Source organism: Ambystoma mexicanum, chromosome 6q, assembly GCF_040938575.1.
Source record: "Ambystoma mexicanum isolate Mex_15411 chromosome 6q, UKY_AmexF1_1, whole genome shotgun sequence".
Classification (NCBI taxonomy): domain Eukaryota; kingdom Metazoa; phylum Chordata; class Amphibia; order Caudata; family Ambystomatidae; genus Ambystoma; species Ambystoma mexicanum.
The window spans coordinates 456,739,516-456,764,313 of NC_090937.1; the positions used below are offsets into that span (position 1 = coordinate 456,739,516).

The 24,798-nt window shown below is 46.3% G+C and overlaps 1 protein-coding gene across 10 annotated transcripts in view; it reads left to right on the forward strand.

Annotated features, from left to right (window-relative positions):
* Positions 1-24,798, forward strand: part of TBCK (TBC1 domain containing kinase) — a 2,754,978-nt gene that overhangs the window by 5,774 nt on the left and 2,724,406 nt on the right. For 5 of the 10 annotated variants that reach the window (XM_069630933.1, XM_069630936.1, XM_069630930.1 and 2 more), the window contains exon 2: positions 10,253-10,351. Coding sequence is in view for 2 of the 10 variants with exons in the window: in XM_069630929.1 (XP_069487030.1) it covers positions 6,536-6,597; positions 10,253-10,351 (161 nt within the window). In the remaining 8 variants the exon portion in view is untranslated. Of the gene's footprint in view, positions 1-6,215; positions 6,289-6,452; positions 6,598-9,864; positions 9,887-10,252; positions 10,352-24,167; positions 24,356-24,798 lie in introns of those variants that run through there. The other 5 variants (XM_069630931.1, XM_069630934.1, XM_069630929.1 and 2 more) reach the window with 4 other exon arrangements.

A 24,798-nucleotide genomic window follows, 5' to 3' on the forward strand; every position in this document is an offset into this window, starting at 1 on the left:
TTTACCAAACTTGATCTACGCGGCGCATACAATTTGGTACGCGTTCGCGAGGGAGACGAGTGGAAAACTGCTTTCTGTACACGTTACGGATTGTACGAATATCTTGTCATGCCCTTTGGCTTATGTAACGCCCCGGCCACGTTCCAACGATTCATGAATGACATTTTCAGGGATATTCTGGATGTGTACATGGTTGTATATCTGGACGACATCCTGATCTTCTCTCGTGACCTGGATGATCATGTAAAACACGTCCGAGAAGTATTAACCCGTTTAAACAAACATTCCTTATTTGCCAAACCTGAGAAATGTCAGTTCCATAAGACCTCTGTTGAGTTTTTGGGTTTCCACATCACCCCTGGGGCGGTATCCATGAACGAGTCTAAGGTCAAAGCAGTCTTAGATTGGCCAGTACCTCAAACACTCAAGTCCTTGCAGGCCTTTTTAGGATTCGCCAACTTCTATAGGCGTTTCATCTCTTCCTTTTCCACGATTGTAGCCCCACTCACGGCCCTGACTAGTCCTCAGGTGCCATATCAGTGGCAGAGAGAACAGCAGGAGGCTTTTGAGACTCTGAAAACCGCCTTTACTACCGCACCGGTACTCCAACATCCCAATCCGGATCTTCCGTTCATAGTCGAGGCTGATGCCTCTTCCTTTGCCCTCGGGGCGGTGCTGTCACAAACGTGTCCTAATACCGGCAAATTACATCCAGTGGCATTCCACTCCCGTAAGTTTTCCAGTACTGAGTCTCATTATACCGTTACGGAAAAAGAACTCTTGGCGGTCATGGACGCGTTCCGTGTTTGGCGTCATCATCTTCTGGGGGCTAAGTATCCTGTCACAGTATACTCCGATCATCGGAACCTGCAGGATTTGGCCTCCCTGAAATGCATTAATAGCAGACAGGTCCGATGGCATCTTTTCTTTTCCTCCTTCGACTTCCGTATTATGCACCGTCCTGGAACGGCGCATGGGAAGGCGGATGCCTTGTCACGTTCCCCGGGGGGGGTCCAATTGCCTATATTCCCCGACACTGTTCTCGAAAAGAGTCATGTGGTTTGTCTCTGTACTCCCTCATTGTCACTGATAGACTCGGTTCGATCCTGGACTAGCGATCATTCTGACCAGTTACGAGAATGGGATCCGGTATATTCTGATGGTTTACCATTCGTACATGAACGCCTGTTCCTTCCTACACCTGATACACGTAATCTTGCCCTTGAGTGGTCTCATGACGCCCCCTTTAATGCCCATCCCGGACAAGAGCGCACTTTAGACCTTCTTAAGCGTTGGTGTTGGTGGCCTTCTATGAGGCGCGATGTGGAGTGTTACGTCAGGTCTTGTGCGGTATGTGCTCAGGCTAAACATCAGAGGGGTCGACCGATTGGGTTGTTGCTTCCGCTTCCGGTACCTCCCAGGCCCTGGCATACATTAACGATGGATTTCGTTACCGATCTCCCCAAGTCGAAAGGCTTCGATACCATCTGGGTAGTGGTGGACACGTTCACAAAAATGGCCCGTTTTGTCCCTTGCAAAGGTGTCCCTTCGGCCCCTGTCTTGGCGGACTTGTTTTTTGAACATGTGTTTATGCTATTCGGCCTCCCTTCGGTCATTGTTTCCGATCGAGGTTCACAGTTCACCTCTCGGTTTTGGAGATCCTTGACGAAACTATTGGGCATTGATACGAGGTATTCTTCGGCCTATCATCCGGAGACCGATGGTCAGACCGAAAGGACGAATCAATCGATGGAACAGTACCTTTGTTGCCTCATATTGCAACACCAGTCCTCTTGGTTGGCCGTTTTGCGGCTTGCGGAGTTTGCGTATAACAATGCGGCTCATTCAGCTACTGGTTATTCTCCTTTTTACGCCCTCTATGGTCAACATCCCAAGGTTTTGCCGGTCCCTGATGCCTCTGGTTCTTCGAATCCTGCGGCCACGACATGTCTTAGGGATCTTTCTGCTATTCATGCGAGTACAGTGGTTCATCTCACTGAAGCTAAGGCCTCTATGAAGGCCCGTGTGGATGGCAAACGTCGTGCTGCTCCCCCTCTGGGGGTGGGTTCTAGGGTCTGGTTATCTTCCCGACATCTTCGCCTAGTGGGTTGCCGGAAATTGCTGCCTCGCTTTGTCGGGCCGTATGTGATCTCACAGGTTGTTAATCCGGTGGCTTTCCGTCTAGTACTCCCCAGCTCTTGGCGTATCCATCCTGTGTTTCATGTCTCCCTCCTCAAACCCTGTCCTGACTCAGTCCGTCTTCGTACCCCTGTTGCGCCGGTGTCCTTGACCTCTCCTGATGTTTTTGAGGTATCGGCCATTTTGGGTTCTAGATGGTTTAGGGGTAGGCTCCAGTTTCTGGTGGATTGGACGGGTTACGGCCCGGAGGAGCGTTCGTGGGTTTCTGCATCTGATGTGAACGCCCCGCGGTTGGTAGCCCGCTTCCATAGGGATCATCCGTCCTGCCCACGGGGTCGTGGGCCGTTGGGGGGGGCTATGTTAGGCGATCCTCTGCACACCAGGCCACGACACATCAGAACACTGCTCACATTCCCCCAACACCTCCTCCCAAGCTTCGAGGCTCAAGTGATTCGGTGAAGCCACAGAACCGAAAACTCCGTACCGTTGTACGGGCTCGATTGCAACCCTTTCTGCATTGGCAACTGCCTTGGAGAACGTATAGCAGAAAGGGCGGCCCTACGTCTCCACGCCGGTCACGTGATACGCTATGGCGTTCCCCATGTGATCTTGGTGGACGTCACATGATCCAGAGAAGTCACGTGACCCAGGGGCGATCAGTATAAAGTTCTGAGAGACAGAACGCTCATTGCTTCTCAGCTGGCTTCGGACACTGTTTGGCGTTACATCTTGCTCCTTGTTGCCTTGATCACGGAACTCTATCTCGGACTCCCTTGGACACCCCTTGGTACTTTTGCTTGGAACTGTTTACCTGTTGCCGGATATTTGGACTGCACCTCGACTTGTTTTTGGATCATCCCTTGGTACCTTGCTGATCTTCTACGCCTTCTCCCTACTGGGGATTCAAGTCAAGCCCTGACTCCCACAGGTGGCTACCCTTCATCCACGCTAACCTGCGGTTCTACTATTCCAGGGACCGCCGCATCTAATGAGCCTCGAACCTCCCTACTAGGTTACCTGGGTCTCCCTTACACCAGATAGGTAAGACACTTTAGATTCTTTCGTTTACCTGCCTGTATTGTGATTGCCTGGTGCTTAACCTCCTTCCTTCTTGACAGCAGCATCGGTGTTCCAGAGGCTCCGTGGATCTGGGAAGACATCTCTCACCTGTGGCCTCAAGGGTCGCACAGAGGGTTTCTATTTCGTTCCCCTGTGCGTCACTTGGGGACGGAGGTCTCATCGGTCTACACGACACTCAAGTCAGAACAAGACCCCACCTGGCGATTCTTGGTGGCATTCTGGCTTTTGGACCACCGTATATGGTGAGCAGTGCCTTATGGTCCGTGATTATCGTGAACTCCTTGCCAAACAGGAATAGATTAAAGTACTCGCAGGCCCATACCACCGCTGGGCTTTCTTTTTCTGCCTGTGAGTATGCCCGTACTGTGGCTGTGAGACTCCTGCTGCCATAGGCCATTACATATATGGTGTGCGGGTCTGCCACATCCTTTTGAGTGAGTATGGCACCCAGTCCCACCGGGCTGGCATCCACGATAACTTCAGTGTCCCGACGAGCATCAAAATATGCCATGTCTCCTGCTTGTGAAATGGCGTTGCTAAGGGTTTCAAAAGCCTTCTGACATTTCGGTGACCACAGGAATGGTGTGTCTTTGCACGTGAGCAAGCGTACCTGAAAGTGTAATTTTCAGGGCTATAATTATCTTCGGTCTGAGAGAAGACTGTTATTCGTGACTGTGCTGCGAGTTTTATTGGGAAACTTGCGCAATACGAGTGTACACTGTCAGTGCTGCTAATAAGGCAGTTGGAGGGCAGAGCTAGTTATTGGAGTGGAGGATCTCTGAGTCTGAGCAGTACAATGGACACAAAACAAATAATGACGACACAGGGCGTGTCGGATGTGTCAGTTTATTCGGGGTACGCTTATGCTGATAAGGTTCCCTTTTCGAACATGGTGACTGTGTTGACGCCCGGGAAGCGCAAATCAGGAAATAGTGTGGATGTGGGCGTTAACGAGAAAAGAGACACGGAAGTAAGCTTTTTCGAGAGAGAAGTACGAAAATGTGTCGGCACTGAAGGTAATGTGGAAAGTTGTGAACTGCATTGCCTGAGAAATTATCAACAGTGCAAGCGGAACAAGCTAACAGAAGGTACAATGCAGGAAGTAGAGGCGGCTATGGGTTTTGGTGAAATAAAACAGTTTAAAGACATTTTTGGACATCATGAAGAAGGAGGGGTTCCGTCTGCTAAAGAAAGTTCGGTCCAAGTGAATCTGCCTCAATTGGAGGTAGGAGACGCTCACGGCCAGATTGGAAAAGAGTTGTCCAGGGGTTATTGGGACTACCGTGACGGAAGCATAGCACTGTGCATTTGCTGATTCTACAAGAATTTGATCTGGATTTTTTGCAGTTCTTTAAAGAATTGTCATGCTACGATAGGGAATACTAACAGGAAAAATAGGTGGTCGTGTGGCCTGTGTATGTTCGGCCTGTGGATTGAATGTTTTGGATGAAAGGTATGGTGTGCTAGAGTAATATCTGTCGTGGCCACTGTTAGTTTACAAGAGGTTGTGCGTTGAGATTACACTGTATTTTGCATTGCTGTTAAAAAAAATGTTTTCATGTTTTTTTTGTTTGTTTTTTTGGGTCCTGGGAAAAGCTTATTCTAGTGATCAGACAAAAGTCCAAATCGGGGCATTATATTCATAGGGCAATTAATGGACGCTGTCCTGAATTGTTGAAATGCTCCTAAATGTATTTTGATGACAGTTACCGCAAGGGAGTTGTGGAAGGTAATTGTTTAAGATGTTGCCATATTCGTGATTGTAGTTTTCGGTATATGACGGTGTGATTGCGACATAGTGCTTGACTGTGTGGAAGTGACACGGTACTTGTATGTGTGCAAGTGACGATGTGCTTGAATGTGTGCCTTTCCATTATTATTATGAAGATCTTTGGGTGTTGTAGTGGATGGACTTTGTCAGAGTATGGACACGTTGGTGAAGTGAATATAGGATCTATTTATTCCTTCCAATTTATTTTTGGGGATTTCTTTTTTGAAAAAGTCTGGCTACGGCCACAGAGGTGAGGGATATTATGATGAAATCCGGGTAGTAAGAGATTTTGGGAAATCCGGTTACGGCCACAGAGGTGAGGGATTTTTTGATGAAATTCGGCTGTTAAGGGATTTAGAAATCCGGCAACGGCCATAGATGTGATTTAAGTGATGAAATCCGAGACAATGGGGTGTTTAAGCTCAGGGTGGATGTTGGACTCGCATGGTAGTTTACTCCTTTTATGATGTTTTAAGGGATCGCGTTGGGCCCATTGGGAGTTAGAGGTGGTTTCCTTTACTATTGAAAGAGTTTGGCTAATTGTAGGGGTGAGTCAAGGTTATTGGGTTAGAAAGAGGAAATCGGTTCAGATTGTTGTACAAGGTCGGGGCTGGTCCCTTTTGAAGAGGTTAGCTGCAGGGCCTGCAGTTATAGTGTGGGTTTGTGTGTTAGAGTTACTACATATTGGTAAAGGGTGTTGCGAAGCTCTTGGATTCAGACTTTAGGTTGTGTACATTTTGGAGTGATCTATTGTTGATGCTTCTGTTTGATTCGTCTTCTGATTTTCAATACCGTATGGGGGAAGGTATGTAGTGATTTATATACATATATTCCCTGTGTGTGCGTGTGTGTGTTACAGTATTCCTGTAGTGTGAGGTCATCAGTATAGAATCAAATGTGTGCGGTGGAATGTTAATGGTACCAGAGTTCCTCAGAGTGAGAGTTGGAGCCATCTTACATGGGGGCTGGCAGATGTTACTTAAGCATCTTAAACATCAATACGCATCTGTTAGCTACATGGAACAGAAATAAACACACTTAAATTATCAGAGGCATCAGAGTGTTATTGAAGTAACAACAGTCTTACATATTGTTTTCATTATCAATCACACATTTAAAGTCCCTACGAGACCCGATAGCATTGTGTGTTTGTTTAAAAGTTTGCGATACTTTCTGAAATGCCTTTACGGGTTAATGACGTGTATCTGTCACGTCGTCGTGACGTTTTCACGTGGGACGTCTATGTGCTTAGGAAGAGGATTACGGAGGAAGGAGCACTCCACGCGGTGCACGGGCAGGTATTTATTTTTTATTGCACATTATTCATCTCGGAGAAGTGCCAGGTATATTTACTAATGATATTTATATTGTGCTCATACAAAGGTGTTTCAGAGCACGGCAAGGGAGGGGAACGGGGGAGAACAAAACACTGATGGGTTTGTTTTTCCTATTTTAATTTTAGTTGCACCAACAGCGGATCTTTGTGTGTCTTCTTGGCTGGTATCCCCATCCTCGGCTCCACCCACCGCCAAACAGAAGTGGTTTATGGCCGTGCCGCACACGCCGAGAGAATTTCAGGGCAGATTCGGCTGCCTGCTGCAAGTCGGGTTGTACTGCCATCTTCACCCTTGTCCAGTGGTGGAAATTGAAAAAATTTGGTGGGGCGGAGTTGAAGGGCGGTGCCCAAAGAGGCAGGGTTTCGGGGCGGGGCTGGCAGTTGACCTCCCATCAAAGGAAATGTCCTAAATAATAGTTTAAAACGGCGCAATTTCTTTCATGCTGCTTCTTTTCCAAACTATATCTCAATTCCACTCCCCTGGCACTGGCGATGAGTTACTTCACTGTGCGAATAATAGTTTTGATCAGTGTTGCTGAGTAAATATTCTTTAAAATGCACAATTTGCATCCCATTTTATAAAAAAAAATCTCCCCCTTGGGTACTATTCAAACATGGTCAGAAAAGGAATTAATTGCCATTTACAACTATGGGCCACTTTTTCATTGGTGCCTGAGACAATTTTATGGCCCAGTCCGACCCGCACTACAAGGGAGCAAACCGTACCAGCCATCTGTGCACCTAAACTACCAACAGCATTGTTAGTCTACACTGTGATCTGAGCTCATAGAGAGGATTATTTTAAGCAGACTGTTAAAGAATCATTAAGAAGAGCAATTACTCTAGCTAATGGTGAAAGATCAGATAATCTGTGGGGAAATCCTGGTTTAAACCGAGGGATTGTCATGCAACCTCATTCTTAAAACCTGCTGATTTCTGTTCGCCATACACCCGGTACAGCTCCTGCAGCTCCCCTCTGAAAGCAGTTTGGTAGCTGCATCATGTGGGATAGTTCTAATGATAATAGGGGTATTTATTTATTCATGCAATGTTTGACGGCTAGATGTGTTTTTTTAAAAAAAAAAATAATAATAATTTATGCAATGTTTGTCGGATACATGGACCCGGATTATTCATTTATTTATGCAGTATCCGACAAACATTGCATAAATAAACTCTTCCTCTGGTGACCTTGTGCACCCTGCAAGGGGTCACCAGAGGAAGTTAGTTTGCTTTTCCTGCAGCTGTGACCTGTATCAAAGTTCTGCTGTGTACACGTAGGAGGGCGGAGCCATCAGAGCGCTCATGGCAGCAATGAGCTGCCCCGCCCCCCCTAATCCATGCTGCCGCAAGTGCTTTCTTTTCATTCTTTTTTTTTTATCCCAAAGTAACCCATTGCAGAGCATGGGTTTGGGGTTTGTGGCGGCTGACTCTGGCTGGATCCCGCAATACGGCTACACATCTGGTGCCAGATCTCTGATCAGACGAGAGCCGGCCCAATGACCAGCGCTGCCATTATCTGCGCAAAACTGTTTTCACTGTTAAAACAGCAATGAGCTCACTACAACGGCATGTATTTCCCTTGGTATGATTTCTGTAACTTTACTGCCTTTACAAGGTGAAGGGTTCTGAACATTGCAGGGAGATGTCTCACTTTACCGCTCGGTGCTGCCAGGCAGTGCATTGATCTGTACCGGCCAGAGTCTGTACCACAAGATGTCTTTCTTGACCCCCCCCAACCCATATGTCTGTCTTTTTGTATAGTGCCGACTTCCTTGATTTTACCTGCGTTGTCTCACTGACTAGGTGCCTGCATGTTGCTTTGCTAGTATACAGTGAAAATACAAACTCCTATGTAGTCTTGTCAGCAAGATAACAATGAGTATTTAGCCCTAAGAAATGGCCATACTGTAGGCAGAGGTCTTCAATCTGTGGGGCGTGTGATTCAGGACAGCGAGGAAAGATAAAATACATGCTTAGTCAGTGCAACGTGATGAGGGCGCGGGAAATAAATGCAGCCTGGACGTGCACTTTCCTGAATTTGGATTGCATGTCCATGCTGCGTTGTTGCTTCCTGCTGGTGATGCCAGCGTCTTATTGCCTGGTAAGGGGTGCCGCTTCTCGGCTCAGACCGCCACACCACAGTTGGAGGGAGTGCCGGGAAGCAAGCGTTCAGGCCTTTGTCGGCCATTCTGCTTTCCTCTCCCCCTTTGGACCCACGAAGACTAACGCGTGGGGAAAGGTGAGCAGGGGGGCTGATCACTGCAATGCTGCTTCCCCCTGCGTCCCTCTCCCTCTGTGCCCCCACCTTGCTTGGCCATGGGGAAGAAGAGGCGAGCGGCGACGGAAGCATGCATTGCCAGTGTTGTATGATATCCAGCTCCCCCACAGCAGATTTCTGGACTCCAGCAATCTGCCGTGGGGTAGCCAGATATCGTACAACACCGCCCCCCCCCCCCCTGCTCTGGCTGTCCCTCTGCTTCGGCACCCCTCTGGTCCATGGGACATCGCTGGCCGGGTCTGAGATCCGGCATCAGATATCTGGCCGACCCGGCCTGCCTGAGCCATGCCCAGGCTTTATCAATCCCCCAGCTTTGCAGAGGGAAGCTGGGGCCTCGGTGACCTAATCTAAGCAGTGCTCCTTTCTGCAGCCGCCACTCGCGCATTTCCTGGCTCTGTCTGCTCACCCCGGTTTGTTTTTTCTGTCCTGAAAGGGACACAACGAAAATCAATGGGCCATGAACATCACTGTGGCGGGGAGGGGTGTGGTCACTGTTGAAAGCAGGCATTATACATGCTGGATACATTATTGTTCAAATGTGCGTTTTACACATTCAAAGGAAAAAAGTAATTTCCAAATTCAAAAACGCTACTGAAACTTGCGTTCACTAGTTTTCTTTGAGATGTTTTTTTTTTCTTTCTTTTCCACTGAGCACCACACCAATACAATTTTTGTGTGTCCCTTGCTTTGTGTTTTATCACAGGGTATATTCATAAAGATGTTATGTTTACAAATAAATGCTTCCATTGTGCAGACTTAGAAAATTAAACTGGGTTCATGGGTGTCAAACGGAGGCAGAAATACCCCAACCCATCCCTTGGCCAAGCACATTTCATAGCACTTCCTTTTTTTATAAGTAATTGCAAAAAGCCCTGTTGATTAACTAGTTTTGCATATTTATTTTTTGTTTTTATTGTTTTGGTTAAATTCAACCTTAAACACAGTCTCAGCAATGGTCTTGTCAACCTGCTGAGCTACCCTGGGAGCCATCTACTATAGAGCAAGTCTATGCATACCATGATATACTAAAATCACTGCATTACCAACAGTACATTGGTTGCACCGCTGCCATAGAAGTGATTTTAAAGTGGAATTCATGTATATCATCCTGCTGTGGGTGCCAGGCCTTCACCTGCATGTGTCACCATATGTTGCAGAGAAGCCAGGGGCCCTCGTGTCTGGCATGGCAGCCGCGGCAGTCTGCTGCTACGTCAGCGCTGTCACCTAACTGCAGTATAAGCTACATGGCTATTACTTGATGTTTCCGAAAGTTGGCTCGGTGAGTTAAGAACTACTGTGTTGTATTCTATGTAAGATATGTAGATGAATGATTTTAATGCCAACAGGCTGGACTTCCCAACTGTTAAGCATAACCTATAAGAAGCTGATGCTCTTTCTCTCGCTCGCTCTCTTTTGTTTTTTTGTTTCTGTGACTGAGTATGAGTCACGTTTTCAGGTATGTGCTCTTGACTGCTCTCTACCAGCTAGGGAACCTTGGAGATTTCCGGGTTGGACCCTGCACCCTACGTCCCTTTTTGTGTGCGGGGGAGGATGTGTGCCGAACGGCAGAGTGTAGTGCGCACAAATTGGTACGGTCAATCTGGTACGTTTATAATATTTTTTTATTGTACTTTTTCAATTGCAGGAACACAAATTGGCTTAATCATCCCATCTTGGACAGCAAAGTCCCCAGCAGCAATGGCACCATAAAAAATCCTTACATCTGTATTAGGACTTTCCGACGGTAAGAATGTTTTTTTTTTAAAAAATGTATTTATTTTTTTAAACAACTGTTTTTGCTGTGGGTGATGGTGGGGTAATTTTAAAGGTATAGTAGGAGTCACAATCGGGGATTTCAAGCCTATTTTTGATGCTGTTCCTTTCTCATGTCCAGTTTGGGGCGGGACTGAATGGTCACGTCTCATGTGGGAGTTGCATTTACAGTGCTCTGTGTACTCTCTCCTGGTTTCCCAGCGTTACGTCCTGCTTACTAGCTGATGCCTAACACCCAAGAGCTAGTTTTAACCCCTGCTCATTTTTGAAGTCTCAGGTAGACCCATGTATTTTTGGCTAACTGTTTTGATTGCAGCAGCATCGCTCCAAGCGTCGGTGTGTCAACCTAACCACCTGTGTCCCAGCAAGAAAAATCCAACGAAGCACTTGACCCAGTCACGCAGGCAAGCAAGGATTTCTTCTCCCTATGTAATATTGATGGAGTAAAGTGCTGAAGGTTTATATCGGCCCTGTGCAATGTGCATCCAGGTGTGGTTTTCGCACCCCGTGGCCTAGTTCAGGAAGGACAACACTTCAACAAGAAACGTGAGCTAGAACTTCACAATCTGAACAGGGAGTCTTCTGAGACTTGTATCAATGTGGTGTTTTTTTTTTTTTTTTTTTTTTTTTTTTTTTTTAATCCAAGCAGCATTTCTTAGTTTGTTTTTCCCCCAAGCCTTTTCACGTGGTTTGTTTTAAATCTTATGTGGTGTTTGTCAATTTAAATCTTTTAAAGCATTTTAAATTTTTGAAAACTTTAAATGGTTTAAAAAAAGTGACATAAACGTGGGGGGTTTTGCAATGTTTTCAGTCGGGCTCTTTTTTTTTTTTTTAGATGGATCATTGGTACTAAGTGAAAATATCTTTTTCACTGTACTGATTGGGTGGGGGGGTGTCGATTTAGAAAGACCGCTCTGTGACCGCTCAGAGCCGCTCAGAGCGGTCTTTCTAAATCTAACAATCATACTTGTCAAACCCCTCTCACACATGAGTGCGCACAGGGGCTCACAGGCGCTGTGAGACCCAGCAGAGTCGTCACAGGAGGCAGAGGTGTGTTTTGAACTGTGTGTGTGCATGTGGGTAAGATGCGTGGGTTGGGGGAGGGAAATTGGGAGTTCGGGAGTCCCCCCCCCCCCCTGGTTGACGAGTTAATGAGCGGGTGGGGAAGGTGGAGGGCAGTATGTGAATTCCGCACTCTAAAGTCAATACAAAAACGGTCAGGAATCAGTATTTTTTTTGTGTCCGGGCTTTAAAATGCAGAAATAACACATAGAACTGGATAGTTTCCTAGTGCCCAAAGATGGTAGGAATCTCAAACGACAAACGGAAGGAGAGGTGGAAATGGACACGAGAAATGCAAAAACACGGAAATGTCTTTTTTAGGTTCACATGAATCGCAGTTGCTGACAAGTTAAGCTGCAGTGTGTAGTTTGTGGCGCTACATTAGCAAGCCTGAAGCCAACACTCAAGGCGCATTTGGAAACAAAACCTTAGCAAAAAAGACCAGAGATTTGTTTGTACGGCAGCTACAAGGCATACACAAGCAAAAGACGCTGTTAAAACGTGGCCTCAGTACCTGCAAATGCTTTGGAAGCTTCTTACCACGTTATCTGGGGGGGGAAAGCCATTTACAGATGCTGAGAGTAATTCTGCCAACAATTCTCACTGTCAACCAGGTAATGCTTAGTAATGGTGCAGCAGAGAAATGCAAAAGTATCTTTGTCTGACACCACAATATTCCACCGCATCACTGACCTGTCCCCTTCTATCAGTATAGAATTGATATCGTGCTTGAAATATTTTGTAAACCAATTCAGGGCAGAGCAACTGCATCTATAGTCACTGACCTTGTTAACTACTTCCTAAATTCCCACTGCCTAAAGTGGGAGGCATGTGTTGGTATTTGCATGGATGGTGCTCCTTCAATGTCTGGTGCTAGAACTGGGTTAAAAGCAAAAGTGTTGATATTAGCTCCACATATATTGTGGACACACACACTGCGTGATCCCCGGGAAGCTTGGGGAATGGACTCTGAGGTGCTGACTTCTTTGGTAAAAATTGTGCATTTTATTAAGATGCACCGCAGAAGAGCCTATCTGTTTGCCACATTATGTGCAGAAATGGGAGCTGAACATGACGCTTTGTTTTACACGGAGGTCAGGTTGCTCTCCAGGGGGAAAGGTTAAAATTGTGTTTAGGAACTCTGGAACATAGTGAGACGCTTTCTCCTGGGTTTAGTCCAGACGAAAGAAGAGCCTCTGTGATTCAAACTGGCTTGTACTGTTAGCTTACTATGGCGGACTCTTTGAAAAGCTACATTTTCTAAACCTCTCCCTGCAAGGCACAGAAAAGAAACCACATAATTGGCTATGAACGCAAAAATGTCAGCATTCAAGAAGAAGTTGGAGCTTTGGAGGAGGAGGGTTAATGTCTGCATTCTGACGTGTTTCATTTGTAGCAGAGGCTCTTGAGGAGATGGAGTATGATCTTTTCATGTGTTGCTGAACTAATGGGAAACCATCTCAGAACCATTCTCAAAAGTACTTTCCAGAGGACAATTGTGGCATCAATGACTGAGTGGTTCAGCCTTTCTGAGTTGTTCAGCCTTTCCTATAGGACGTAGGGGCCCACCTACCTCCCAACACACCTCCAGGAGGAACTAATGGAACTTCAAAGTGACCGCCTACTGGAGAGTCAATTCAAAAAATTGACATTCTGTGGATTTTGGCAAAATGCAGTTTCCTCCTTTATCCAAATGCAGTCAATGTACTGTTACCTTTCAGGACCTCGTACCTTTGCAATATTGGATTTTCAACTTTTGCAGCCCTAAAGAATAAATATCAGTCAAAACTGGAAGAAAACCTGTGGTTGGCTATTGCAAAAATTGAACCCAATAGTGATGGCTGGCTGCTGACTAGCTCTCCAGTATGCCACTGTCCAACTTGCAAGTGACTGCATTGATAGTAATTAAGTTTTTGTACTTAAGTATGTCCTACGTTACTGTAGGAAATAAATATCCAACGCTACGTTTAGTGGCGTCCCTTGTGGCAAAAAATTCTGAATGCTGCGTTTATAAATATTTGCCCTCTAATTAATTTGAGTTCTTGCAAGCAATGATTTTGAAAGAATGTTGTTTGGCACCATTCTACACCAGATTAACAGACCATGTGGATAGAGCGGCCCAAGCCAGTTACCTTTTTCTTAGGGAGGGCTTGGGTGTCAAACAGGTTTGAAGACCACTGCCTGTAGAGTGACTATCTTGTTATCAAGAAAATGTATATTTTTTTTAATTAAAAAGGCAAAAAAACTAATTATCTTGCTGGCAACACTATATGTAACATATACTTTGATTGCTAGTTTGGATGAGCACTTATCCTCCCTGGTTCTTAGGGGACAGTGCACATGTGGGCTTAAACAGCAGAAGCTTCATGTACTAAACAAACCATTGCAAAATCCATGGTTGCTTTAAAGTGGTCCATTATCCACGTGCTTGCTGTGCCCTTGTGTGGCACGTTGCTGTGTGTCCGGTACAGTGCATATACAACTCATACACATGACCGCACCTTCATTGGGTAGGAGCAAAGTCGTTCTGGTGCTTTACAGTGAATGAATGAGTTGCACAGACCCAGCGATACTCAGGATTTGACTCTTGTCATCTGCTTAAGAACATTGCAGTGTCGCAAAGCCCCTGTGAGAATGTGTCTCTTGCATATAGAGGGCACAATGCTTGTAATTTTCAATAAGTTGCCCAGACAGCTGCATGCCAGTGCAGACGCCCGCTGGCATAGATTTCCCTTGTGTGGGGATTGTTGATATGTGGCTTGTGGGAAGTGTGTGTGACTTTCACAGCATCTTTAATATTGCTGAATTCTGAAGCAGGGTGCCACGTGGCAACGTTTTGTTTGGCTAGCATGAAGGCTGGCTAAGTTTTGAAGTGTGTGGCAGACTGTTTGATCCGCTGTTTGGTACAGGGTGTGCTGCACACACCACCAGGTGTAGTCTCAGGCTGGGGATTGTTGAAACGCCCTGATGAACGAGTTGTTTGATTCCTGCGTTCCTCCTTATGGTGGCACAGTGTACTTTGGGCTTAGATTTGCTGTTGTGATTCTGCGCACAGAGAATGGTTGCAGATATTGGCCTCCAAGCTCTCATGAAGAAGGGAGAGAAAGACTCCTCTAACCAGCAGTGGACAGATACCTCCCATCCATTTATTTCTCTTAACAATGCTTGCAACTTGATCATTGCTTTCACTTAAGCCATTGAACACCAGCCAACTAAAAAAAAAAGTGGCATCCATTAATTGTCCAGCAACTGAATTTGCATTATGTTATGTTATTTTGCATTTATGTAGCGCCTTATACACCATTGGTATGGTCTGAAGGCGCTGGTAGGTTGAACGCCCTTGGGAACCGAAGTTCAGATCAGTAGAGAGAGTAGAGAGAGTCAAAAGGTGCGTGTGAGCACCGGGTATGTGTGCAGCTGGTGGGTATTCGTGTAATAGCTGCTTCTTAGCGGTAGGTGTGGTGGTTGAGAGATCAGGAGTATGTGTTCGTTCTAGCAGGATTTATCCAGACCGAATGTGGCTGCGTTAGGTCTGTGGAGAACGCCTGGCTGGGGTGTGTGTAACCAGTAGTTTTTACTTAGAATGATGTGGAGTGAGCGGCGGATGTTGGTATGAGAACAGTTATACCGAATGGTGTCATAGTATCTCTGTGTTCTAGTTGAGTGGTGATGTAAAGGAGAGAGTAAGCATGGAGGTATGATATGATGGGTTATATGCTCTTTCAAACGTTCTCTGCATTCCAAGCCATACTATATATGTCACGCAATTATATGCCCTCCAGTCCGTTCCGGGCACTCCTATCCTCTTCGTGCACCCCAGTCTGCTCCACACTCCGGTCCGCTCCACGCACTCATGCATTCCAGCCCGCCCCGCGCGTTCCAGTCTGACCTGCGTACTCGAGTCTGCCCCAGGCATGCACTCCTGTCTGCCCCACGCAAGCACTCCTGTTTGCTCCATGGTCTGCGCATTCAGTAGCTCTACATACTCATCCGTTCTACGCACTCGTCAGTACTGGATGCAATATGTACTCATTCGTTCTACATACTCGTCCATTCTACGCAACAAGTCCATTCACTCCAGGCACTCGTTCGCTCCAGGCACTCGTTTGTTCCAGGCACTCCTCTGCTTTATGCCCTCACACGTACTATGCATTCACTTGTTTTATGCGCTCGTCCCCTCTATGCGCTCGTCCCCTCTATGCGCTCGTACCCCTTTTTTCCTAAGCACTCATTCGCTCATATGCACTTGTCTGTTCTATATATTTGCCGGCCCTACCCACTAGTCTGTTCTATGTAGTCTTCCATTCTACACATTCTTCCGCTCAGCTCATCCATCCTGTTCCGCTCGTTCATCCGTTCCCCGCACTCTACATGCATTCCCTATTCATCCGTTCTACATGCTTATCGGTTCTACGCTCTCACCCGGTCTGTGTAACTCCTCCGCTCTAGGCGTTTGTCCGCTTTATCCCCTTGCATGCACTACACCTTCATCTGCTCTACGCAATCACCCACCCTATGCAATCGCCTGCTCCCTGCACTCACCCGCTCCCTGAACTCAACAGTTCCCCGTGCGTATTCATTCTCCGTACTCGTCTGCTCGGCGCACTTGTCCGCTCCCCACACTCATCCGCTTTATGCACTTGTGCTTTTCACGCATTCAACAGCAATATCCTGTTCCATATATTCATCTCTATACTCCTCTGTTTTATACCATGATCTGCTCTATCCACTCATCCGCTCTATACATTCGCCATGTCTGTACATTCATCTGCTCCAGCGATCTACACACACTTCGCACTTCCGTACTCATCCGCTATCCACACTCATGCACTCTACATACTCATCCGCTCTACATACTCATCTGTTCTACACACGCATCCGGTTTGCGCTCATCCATTCTACACGTTCATCTGTTTCACGCACTCCTGCGTTCTACTCGCTTCTCTGTATTTACGCATTCATCCGCGCTACACGCTCGTCCGCTCTACACACCAGCCCCTCTACACACTCATCCGCTCAACATGTTCATCCATTCTATACACTCATCCGATCTACATACACCTTCGATTTCCACACTCATTCGAACTATATAGTCATCTGTTCATCCACTCATGCATTCGTCCACTCAGCGCATTCATCTTTTCCACCTGTTTCATCCATTTTAACTATTTCCTCCACGCCATTCACTTTGTTTACTCCTCGTGCATTATGTCCATTTCAGGAGTTTAAATCTCTTTACCGTGTCCGTATGATTTACTCGTATTAACCATTTATTTGCTTTGATCTACTTTATTTGTTTGATTCTGTTTGTCCTTCTAATTTATATTAGGGGTTATTAGCTATCAATTTCTCGCATCAGGTAGTTTGTTGGATTGGTGTCATTGAGATGCTGTTAGTTTGTTTGGGTTAGTTTGGTACGGGCTGGTTTTAGGGGAAGAGCCAGGTTTTCAGCAGTTTGCGGAAAGACATTAGATCCTCAATTAGGCGGATGTGGGGTGGGAGCGAGTTCCATAGCGTGGGGGCCAAGGCTGAGAATGATGATCCGCCTAACTTTGTCTTTGGTATGACTAGGAGGCCAGCTGAGCTTGATCTTAGGGTGCGTGGGGGGTGATAGGGTTTTAGCTTGTCTTGAAGATATTGAGGTCCGGTTTTATGCAGTGCTCGATGGGTGATGCATAAGGTTTTGAAAGTCACTCTTCGGGCTACTGGAAGCCAGTGCAGCGTCTTAAGGGCTGGGGAGATGTGGTCTCTTGGGCCGAGCGCAAGTAGCAATTTGGCTGCCGCGTTTTGTGCTTTTTGGAGTTTATTCAGTTGGTACGCATGGACTCCGAGGTATAAGGGGTTTGCGTAGTCCAGTCTTGATATAACGATTGATTGGACCACGGAGAGTCTGTTGGGAAAGGAGAGATATGGAAAAATGCGCCTAAGGGTTTTAAGGTGGTAGTGGCAGGACTTTGAGACGTTGTTGACTTGGCGCGAGAGTGTTAGGTCAGAGTCAAGGGTGCATCCAAGATTTTTCACTGAGTTGGAGGGGGTCGGTGAGTTGCCCATGGCGGATGGCCATGGTAGTGGGTGCGGTAGAAGTTCCGAGTTGCCACATACCATGATTTCCGTTTTGGAGGGGTTTAACAAGAGGTGCCTTTGGGTCATCCAGAGTTCTATGTCAAGGAGGCAGGAGGCCAGGTCAGGCCGGGAGTTGGGTTTTGAGTTCAGTTGTTTTAGAATTAGTTGAATGTCGTCGGCGTAGTTGTAACATAGGATGTTGTGTGAACAAATTATTGGTGGGATATTGATCAACTAGAGCTTGAACAGAAGGGCGGCTAGGCATGCTCCTTGTGGGACTCCCGTGTCTACTGGTCAGGCTTGGGAGGTATAGGTGGAGAGTATCGTTATTTGGTACCTATCTTTGAGGAATGAAGCTATCCATTTAAGAGCGGTTCCACGAATTCCTAGGGAGTGGAGGCGGTCTAGGAGGATTTGAGTGGTTGATTGGAAGGCGGCGGATAGGTCAAGAAGGATTAGTGCGGCGCATCCCGCGGAGTCTGCCGTCATTTTGAGGTCATCCCAGATTGAGGTTAGGGTGGTTTCAGTTCTGTGACGGGCTCTGAAACCTGATTGGATGGGGTCTAGGAGATTGTTGGCTTCGACAAAGGCATTTAGTTGGGAGTAGGCAGTTCGGTCAATGAGTTTGGCAAGGAACCTGGTGTTTGAGATGGGGCGGTAGTTTTTGGGCTCGAGAGGGTCGAGCAAAGGTTTTTTAATTAGAGGTTTGACATGAACCCTTTTGAATGCGTCGGGAAAGATGCCAGAGGAAAGGGAGGCATTTATGATGGATCTTGCGTGTTCTCCTGCGCAGGTGGAAGCGAAATTTCCTTGAGAGTTGTGGCTGGGCAAGGGTCCAGCGGCGAGCCAGATAGTTTGCGGGCAGATAGAAGTTTGAGAAATTGCTCTGGTGATATTGGGCTAAAGGATTTGAACGTTGGTTGCATAGTGGTCTCAGCTGGTGGGCTGGCCGGTATGGGGGAAGAATTGCCTGGCGGATGTAAGAAAGCTAGTTTGGTGGCTAGAGTATTTGTTCTTTAGAGAGCCGTGGTGTAAAAGTGGAGGGAGAGTGAGTCGCACAGTGATTGTGAGGGGTTCGAAACGGTTGTGGTGCAAACTGGATTGGTGAATTCAGAGATGATTTTGGGGAGTTCTTTGCTTGGGTTTTTGCAGTTTACGATTCAGGAGTTGTAGTGGGCTTTTTTTGCTTTCCGGATTTCGGCCTTGTACTGATAAAAGTGTCGGCCAAGGTGGCCCTGCTCTCCTGGGTTTTGTCTTTCTGCCATTTGCGTTCTAGGAATTTATATAGTTGTTTAGTGATCTTCAACTCGGGAGTGAACCATCTGGGGAGGAGGCCACGGTGGGTTGATGGTTTGCAAGGGGGTGTGAGCCGCATCAGAGATGCGTTGAGCCATGAGTCAAAGGCATCAGGAATTAGTTGTTTGTTGAGTTGGCTGGTAGCTGGTGGAGACTGGAGGAGTGCGTCGGCTAGGTCCGGGACAATTATTAGTTTTTTCCAGCATTTGCGTAGATTCGGAGGTTCAGATTCGAGTATGGGAACGGGGTCGAGTGAGCGAATAGTGAACGAGAGAATGAAGTGATCGGACCAGATGATAGGGGTCGGGGGGGGTGTTTAAATGAATCGGGCTGTTGGAGCTAAAGATGGCATCAACAGTGTGTCCTTTATAGTGAGTCGGGCCATTTGTGTGGGGTTGGAGGTTAATTGCGTCTAAACCGTCAACCATGGAGTGTGTCATGGGGTTGGTAGGGATGTCGAGCTATATGTTGAAGTCTCCAAGAAGGGTGAGGTTGGGATGGTTTAGGTGAAGGGTGGCAATAGAGTCGCAGAGGTTGTTTGCGAATTGTCTATCATAGCCAAGGGGCCTGTAGATTATTAGGAAGCTGTGTGAGAGCGACGGGAGAGGAATAGTTTAACGAGGAGAGATTCGCAGGAAGGAATGGAATGTTGGTTGTCGATGATTGAGGCGTGGAAGAGGGACTTGAAGACAAATGCTACTCCCCCCTCCTCTGGAGGGACGGTTCAGTGGGATGAGGGAGTAGTCAGGGGGGAAGGCTTCATAAGCGATTGGGGCGCAGGTCTGGTTTGTCAGAGGCGAGGAGGTCAAAGATGCAGTGTCTGTTTTTTGCTACGGATCGGGCATTAAATAGGATGCAGTTCACATCGGCAGGCGAGGTTGGTCTCGGAGCTGGAGCGGAGGGGGGAGGTGGTGGAGAGAGTGGAGACTGGGGAGGGAGAGGGTTGGGGTGGGGGACGCTAGAAGGGAATACTGGGCAAGCAGAAAAATTGGCGGGCTTCCGGCGGGATTGGGTGGCTGCGTGTGTTAGGATGATCGGGTTTGGTTCCAGGGATTTGAAGGTGGGGTGTGGGCGGTTAGGATTTTCAGTTGCAGTTGATGAGAAATCGAGGGAGATGGGTTTCAGGAAGGGTGAGGCCACGGGGGAAGGAGGTGATTGCGGGAATGAGGTAGTGGGTCGAGACGGGGGAGGCGAAGAATGCTGAGAGATTGAGGGGGACCAGGTACGTTTCCTCTTTAGTATCATTGTTGAGATTGGGGTGTGAAAGAGGGTAGTGGGGGTGACAGGGGGAGAGGGATGCGGCTTCGGTTCTTGCTAGGGCTAGGTGTGCAGTTTTTAGGGAGGGGAAAAAGTGTGGTCGGGGAAAGGTGGCGGGGGTTTGTGAGCAAGGCGGGGAGTGGATGATTGCAGGGTGGGGTGTGCCTGGTATGATAGTGAGGGGAGCGGGCATGGTTAACATTGGGCTGGTCGGTGGTGGGGCTCGGAGGAGGAGTGGTCTTAGGGTGGTTGGCTCGCCATCGTGCCCCTCTGGCTTGGTGTTTGGAGAGGGGAATGGTAGGGAGTGCGGAGGAGGGTCAGATGATTTGGGCAGGGGGGGACGCGAGGGAAGGGATGTCGTGGAGTGGGGGCGGTGCACAGTGATTGTTTTCGACAAACTCTGGAGTGGGTGTACCCATGTTTGGTACAAGATTTTAGGTTGAATTTAGGAGGACTTTCTAATTGTAGTTCTAAATTCAGTGGGGGCACGCTTTTAGGTACACTTCCAAGTTCAATTTGCACAGAGATGATATTAGACTATTGGGCGCACTTCTAAATTCAACTGTACACAGAGATATTAGGACTACCTCTAGATTCAACTTTGTATAGAGATATTAGTTCTATCTCTAGATTCAATTTTTGTGTAGAGGGGATATTAGACTATTAGGCACACTTCTCTCAATTCAACTTTATACAGGGAGGGTATTAGGTCTACCTCTAGATTCAATTTTGTATAGAGATGATATTAGGTCTATCTCTAGCTTCAATTTCTTTTTTTTGAATAGGGGGTATTTGGCTATTAGGCACACTTCTTTCAATTCGATTTTATACAGGGAGGGTATTAGGCATGATTCTAAAAACAACTTTGTACAGAGAGGTTATTAGGGAGATTAGTCTGTTCAACCGGGCACGGTATTAGACTGTTAGGATATTGGGCACACTTCTAAATTCAACTTCTCATGCACTTCTAAATTAAACTTCTAGATGCACTTCTAATTCAACTTTCACATAGTATATTTAGCACACTTGTAAATTCAACTTTCACAGAGAGGCTATTGGGCACACTTCTAGATTTGACTTTCACAGAGATGCTATTGGGTACATTTCTAAATTCGACTTCTAAATGCACTTCGAATCCAACTTTCACCTGGAAGCTAATGGGCACACTTCTAGATTCAGCTTCTAATGCACTTCTAAATTCAATTTCTAGATGCACTTCTTATTCAACTTTCACATAGTATAATTAGCACACTTGTAAATTCAACTTTCACAGAGAGGCTATTGGGCACACTTCTAGATTTCACTTTCACAGAGATGCTATTGGGTACATTTCTAAATTCGACTTCTAAATGCACTTCGAATCCAACTTTCACCTGGAAGCTATTGGGCACACTTCTAAATACAACTTTCCATGCGCGGCTATTGGGTACACTTCTAAATGCAACTTTCACAGAGAGGCTGGTGGGCACACTTCTAAGTTCAGCTATCACAGAGGGGCAATTGGGACACCTTAAAAATCACTTCTAATTCAACTTCTAAATGCACTTCTAAGTCCAACGTTCACCTAGTAGCTATTGGGCACACTTCTAAATTCAACTTCTAATGCACTTCTAAATTCAACTTTCACAGAGAGTCTATTGGGTACACTTTAAATTCAGCTTTCACGGAGATGCTATTGGGTACACTTCTAAATTCAACTTCTAAATGCACTTCAAAATCAGCTTTCACATAGTCTATTGAGCACACTTCTAAATTCAACTCAACACAGAGAAGCTATTGGGCACACTTCTAGATTCAGCTTTCACAGGGATGCTATTGGGTACACTTCTAAATTCGGCTTCTAAATGCCCTTCTAAATCCACCTTTCACCTAGAAGTTGTTGGGTACACATCATTAAAGGAGAGTCTCAACGCCCTCCCCCTTTACCCCTAACCCCCTGTTTCAAGCTGGGGAAGATTGTTGAGATTTGTGTAATCTGAAAAGTGTACAGGGCAGGTACTCTGTGAAGTTCAAGGTCAAAGCACCCCTAAAGAGGTTCTGTAAAATTGCCCCAATAAAAAGCGAACTGTCTGGCATTTAAAGACTCATTTTATATTGTCATGCTTTTGAATATTATTTTTTCACTGCTGGAAGTTACGGGTGCTATACCCGCGAGGCAGAGCTTTTTACGCCTTTATTTTAAAGGGCACATAGATGGCTTGTTCACCCCCGTGTTCCATTGCCTTTTCGGTTCACAGTAGGGCTAGTTGTGCCAGCCTTTATGCGCGTGGGACCGTGTTCGAATTCCCCTCATGACTCATGCTCTACTCCATCTACGTTTAGTTTGTTCAACACTTTGGGGAAATCGCTACATGATTTAATATATACAAATGTAAGTTTCAGGGACTCTGGATTACTGCATGTTCTAGTTATACTTATGTCACATTCTCTATATAGGTTGATGAGGTTCCAGGAGGGATTGCATTGCCCCTTCAATGCGTTTTCTTTGTTTTTTTCCAACCACTTGACCTCAGCAGTTAATTGAAAATAGTTTGATGTAAACTTTATTGAATGCTTGCTAGGGATGGTAATCCCTGTCATTAATTTTGAAAATATCTTTTTTGATCATTGTCCATGATCTGGGGTGAATGCTTTTTATGTTTTTTCTTTTTATCTAATGATGGTACCAGTTCATTCTCGTTAGATGATGTTGAGCTATTTTGTTGCTTGTCTGGATTTTTCAGCAGCCTTGTGTAGTGGGACTGGCGCGATAGTGGGAGTTTTCTGACCTGGGCGTGAAAGGAGTGCTGAGAATAGCTTTGCTCTTTGAAAGTGGGAGGTCACTTTATTCCCCTTACCCCTTAAGTGCCAAGGGTGAGTTATCTTGTCCTTGGGATTACCTCCCAGTTGCCAAGGACGAGATACCTCGTCTTTGGCACCTAAGGGGTTAATGAAACAAAAAACGTTAGAAGGCATTGAATGGCGAAATACCAAAATCACCAAAAAAGGCCTTGGCACTGGGGGGGAAAACCCATGGCAGTTACAAAGGTTAAGGTAGTGGTCTTCAAGCCTTTTTATGCTGAGACCCCCCACCCCCAAGTCACCATAATCCTTCAAGCCCCCCACCAACTGGCATCCTTTGGGCCCCCCGGTTTGAAGGCCTCTGCCATAAGACGCCCTAGCTGTTCAGGATACAGATGCCCACTTTTCGTGGGTGGGGCGACTCCTTCCCAGTTCCACACAATGACTGTTATACATATCAGGCTGATTGCTTTCAAACCTTTGCCAAGTAGGGGATAACTGCTCCTACTGGCTGCCCCTCTCTGGCTTTAATGCTGTTACTGCTCCAATGCCCCCACAATGTTCCACACAAATAGTCCACGCCTTCCTCAGATAGGTGCACCTGACCCTCTATGTAATAGGTTATCTACATGTATCCAGCCGTGGTGCATGTGTGAGAAACCATGCCTTTGCCAAGTGTACCCATGGCTTGGTTTACTATTTTGCAGGACTTTTCCACTGCTATGAGCACTGCACTAGTTCAGCTGTAGTGCATAATTTATTGCACATTAGCGATGCTTATGGGGTGGGGAGGAGACTTCTGACCATTCTGGAGGATAGTGCCTGGCTCATATTAGCAAAGGCCTTCCTGCTAAGGTGTAAAATTGAATTTTTGTTCCCCCAGTAAAGATCACTTTGGTCATGGGTTCTGTCAGAGCATACCCTTCTATTTCCTGTACATGTTGCTGTTTGCAAGGTGGGGCTCTCTATGGGGCTCTCTATGGTTGATATTCACATTTAAGAAACTGAAACATGTGTTTGTCTTTTAAAGGACACACACAAAATGACTGCAGCGTTTTAGGTACAAGAGCTCTGCAGTTAAGAACGTATTGCCTCTCCAGGCACACACGCCTCTAAATTTGCGGACAGATGCAACTGGTTAAAACCACAATGGGTGGAAGTCTTGGAGGAAGTTAACCAAGCACCACGAGACGCTTCACTCATAAATCGGGACACATCAGGCAGGAACATCCATAGCAAGCCCACTATAAATTAATGGTTTTGGGTACAGACCTGGTTCACAAATACTTGACACATACTACATTTACATATTTTATTTCTTCTTTTAGACAATAACTCAAATCATCATGGCACTCTTTGATTCAGCCAATTCTCTGTGCATTTGAAAGGATGGGGAATTTGAGCCTTTGCAATTCCTGGTGAAGTTAATTGTAAATTGCTGATAGAGGGTATCAATGAAAGTAGAAGAGAAATGCATGAAGAAAAGGATTTCAAGGAGTCATGCTTTTCTAGTTGGGTAAGCAATGTATTCTTTTTTTTTTTTTTGTTCCATTTGATGTTTGGGGAAGGAGGGTACATCTGACGTCCCTATGTGGAGTCTTTCCCCTTTTTCATACTTACAGATGAATGCTACACAATGCCCACCTCATTTACAGCCTCTTTCCTCTAGAGTAGCTATAGATGGTCTCCTGATTTCTCTTATTGGCAACGTGCTATGGGTTGAACGCCCTCGGGCATCGTAGTCCTGGTCAGAGTATGTGTGCAGCTAGGACAGAGAATGGATTGCTATTGGCGAATCGCACTCTACCTCCTTAAAGTTAGGTATACAGTCTTTTAGAATGAAAGTAAAACAATATCATCCGGGTATTCATCTGTAGGTGAATTTATTCCCATAAAGTCAGCCGACGCATGTTTCAACCTTAGCCGTCTTCAAGGCCTTGAAATTGAACACTTGGTATA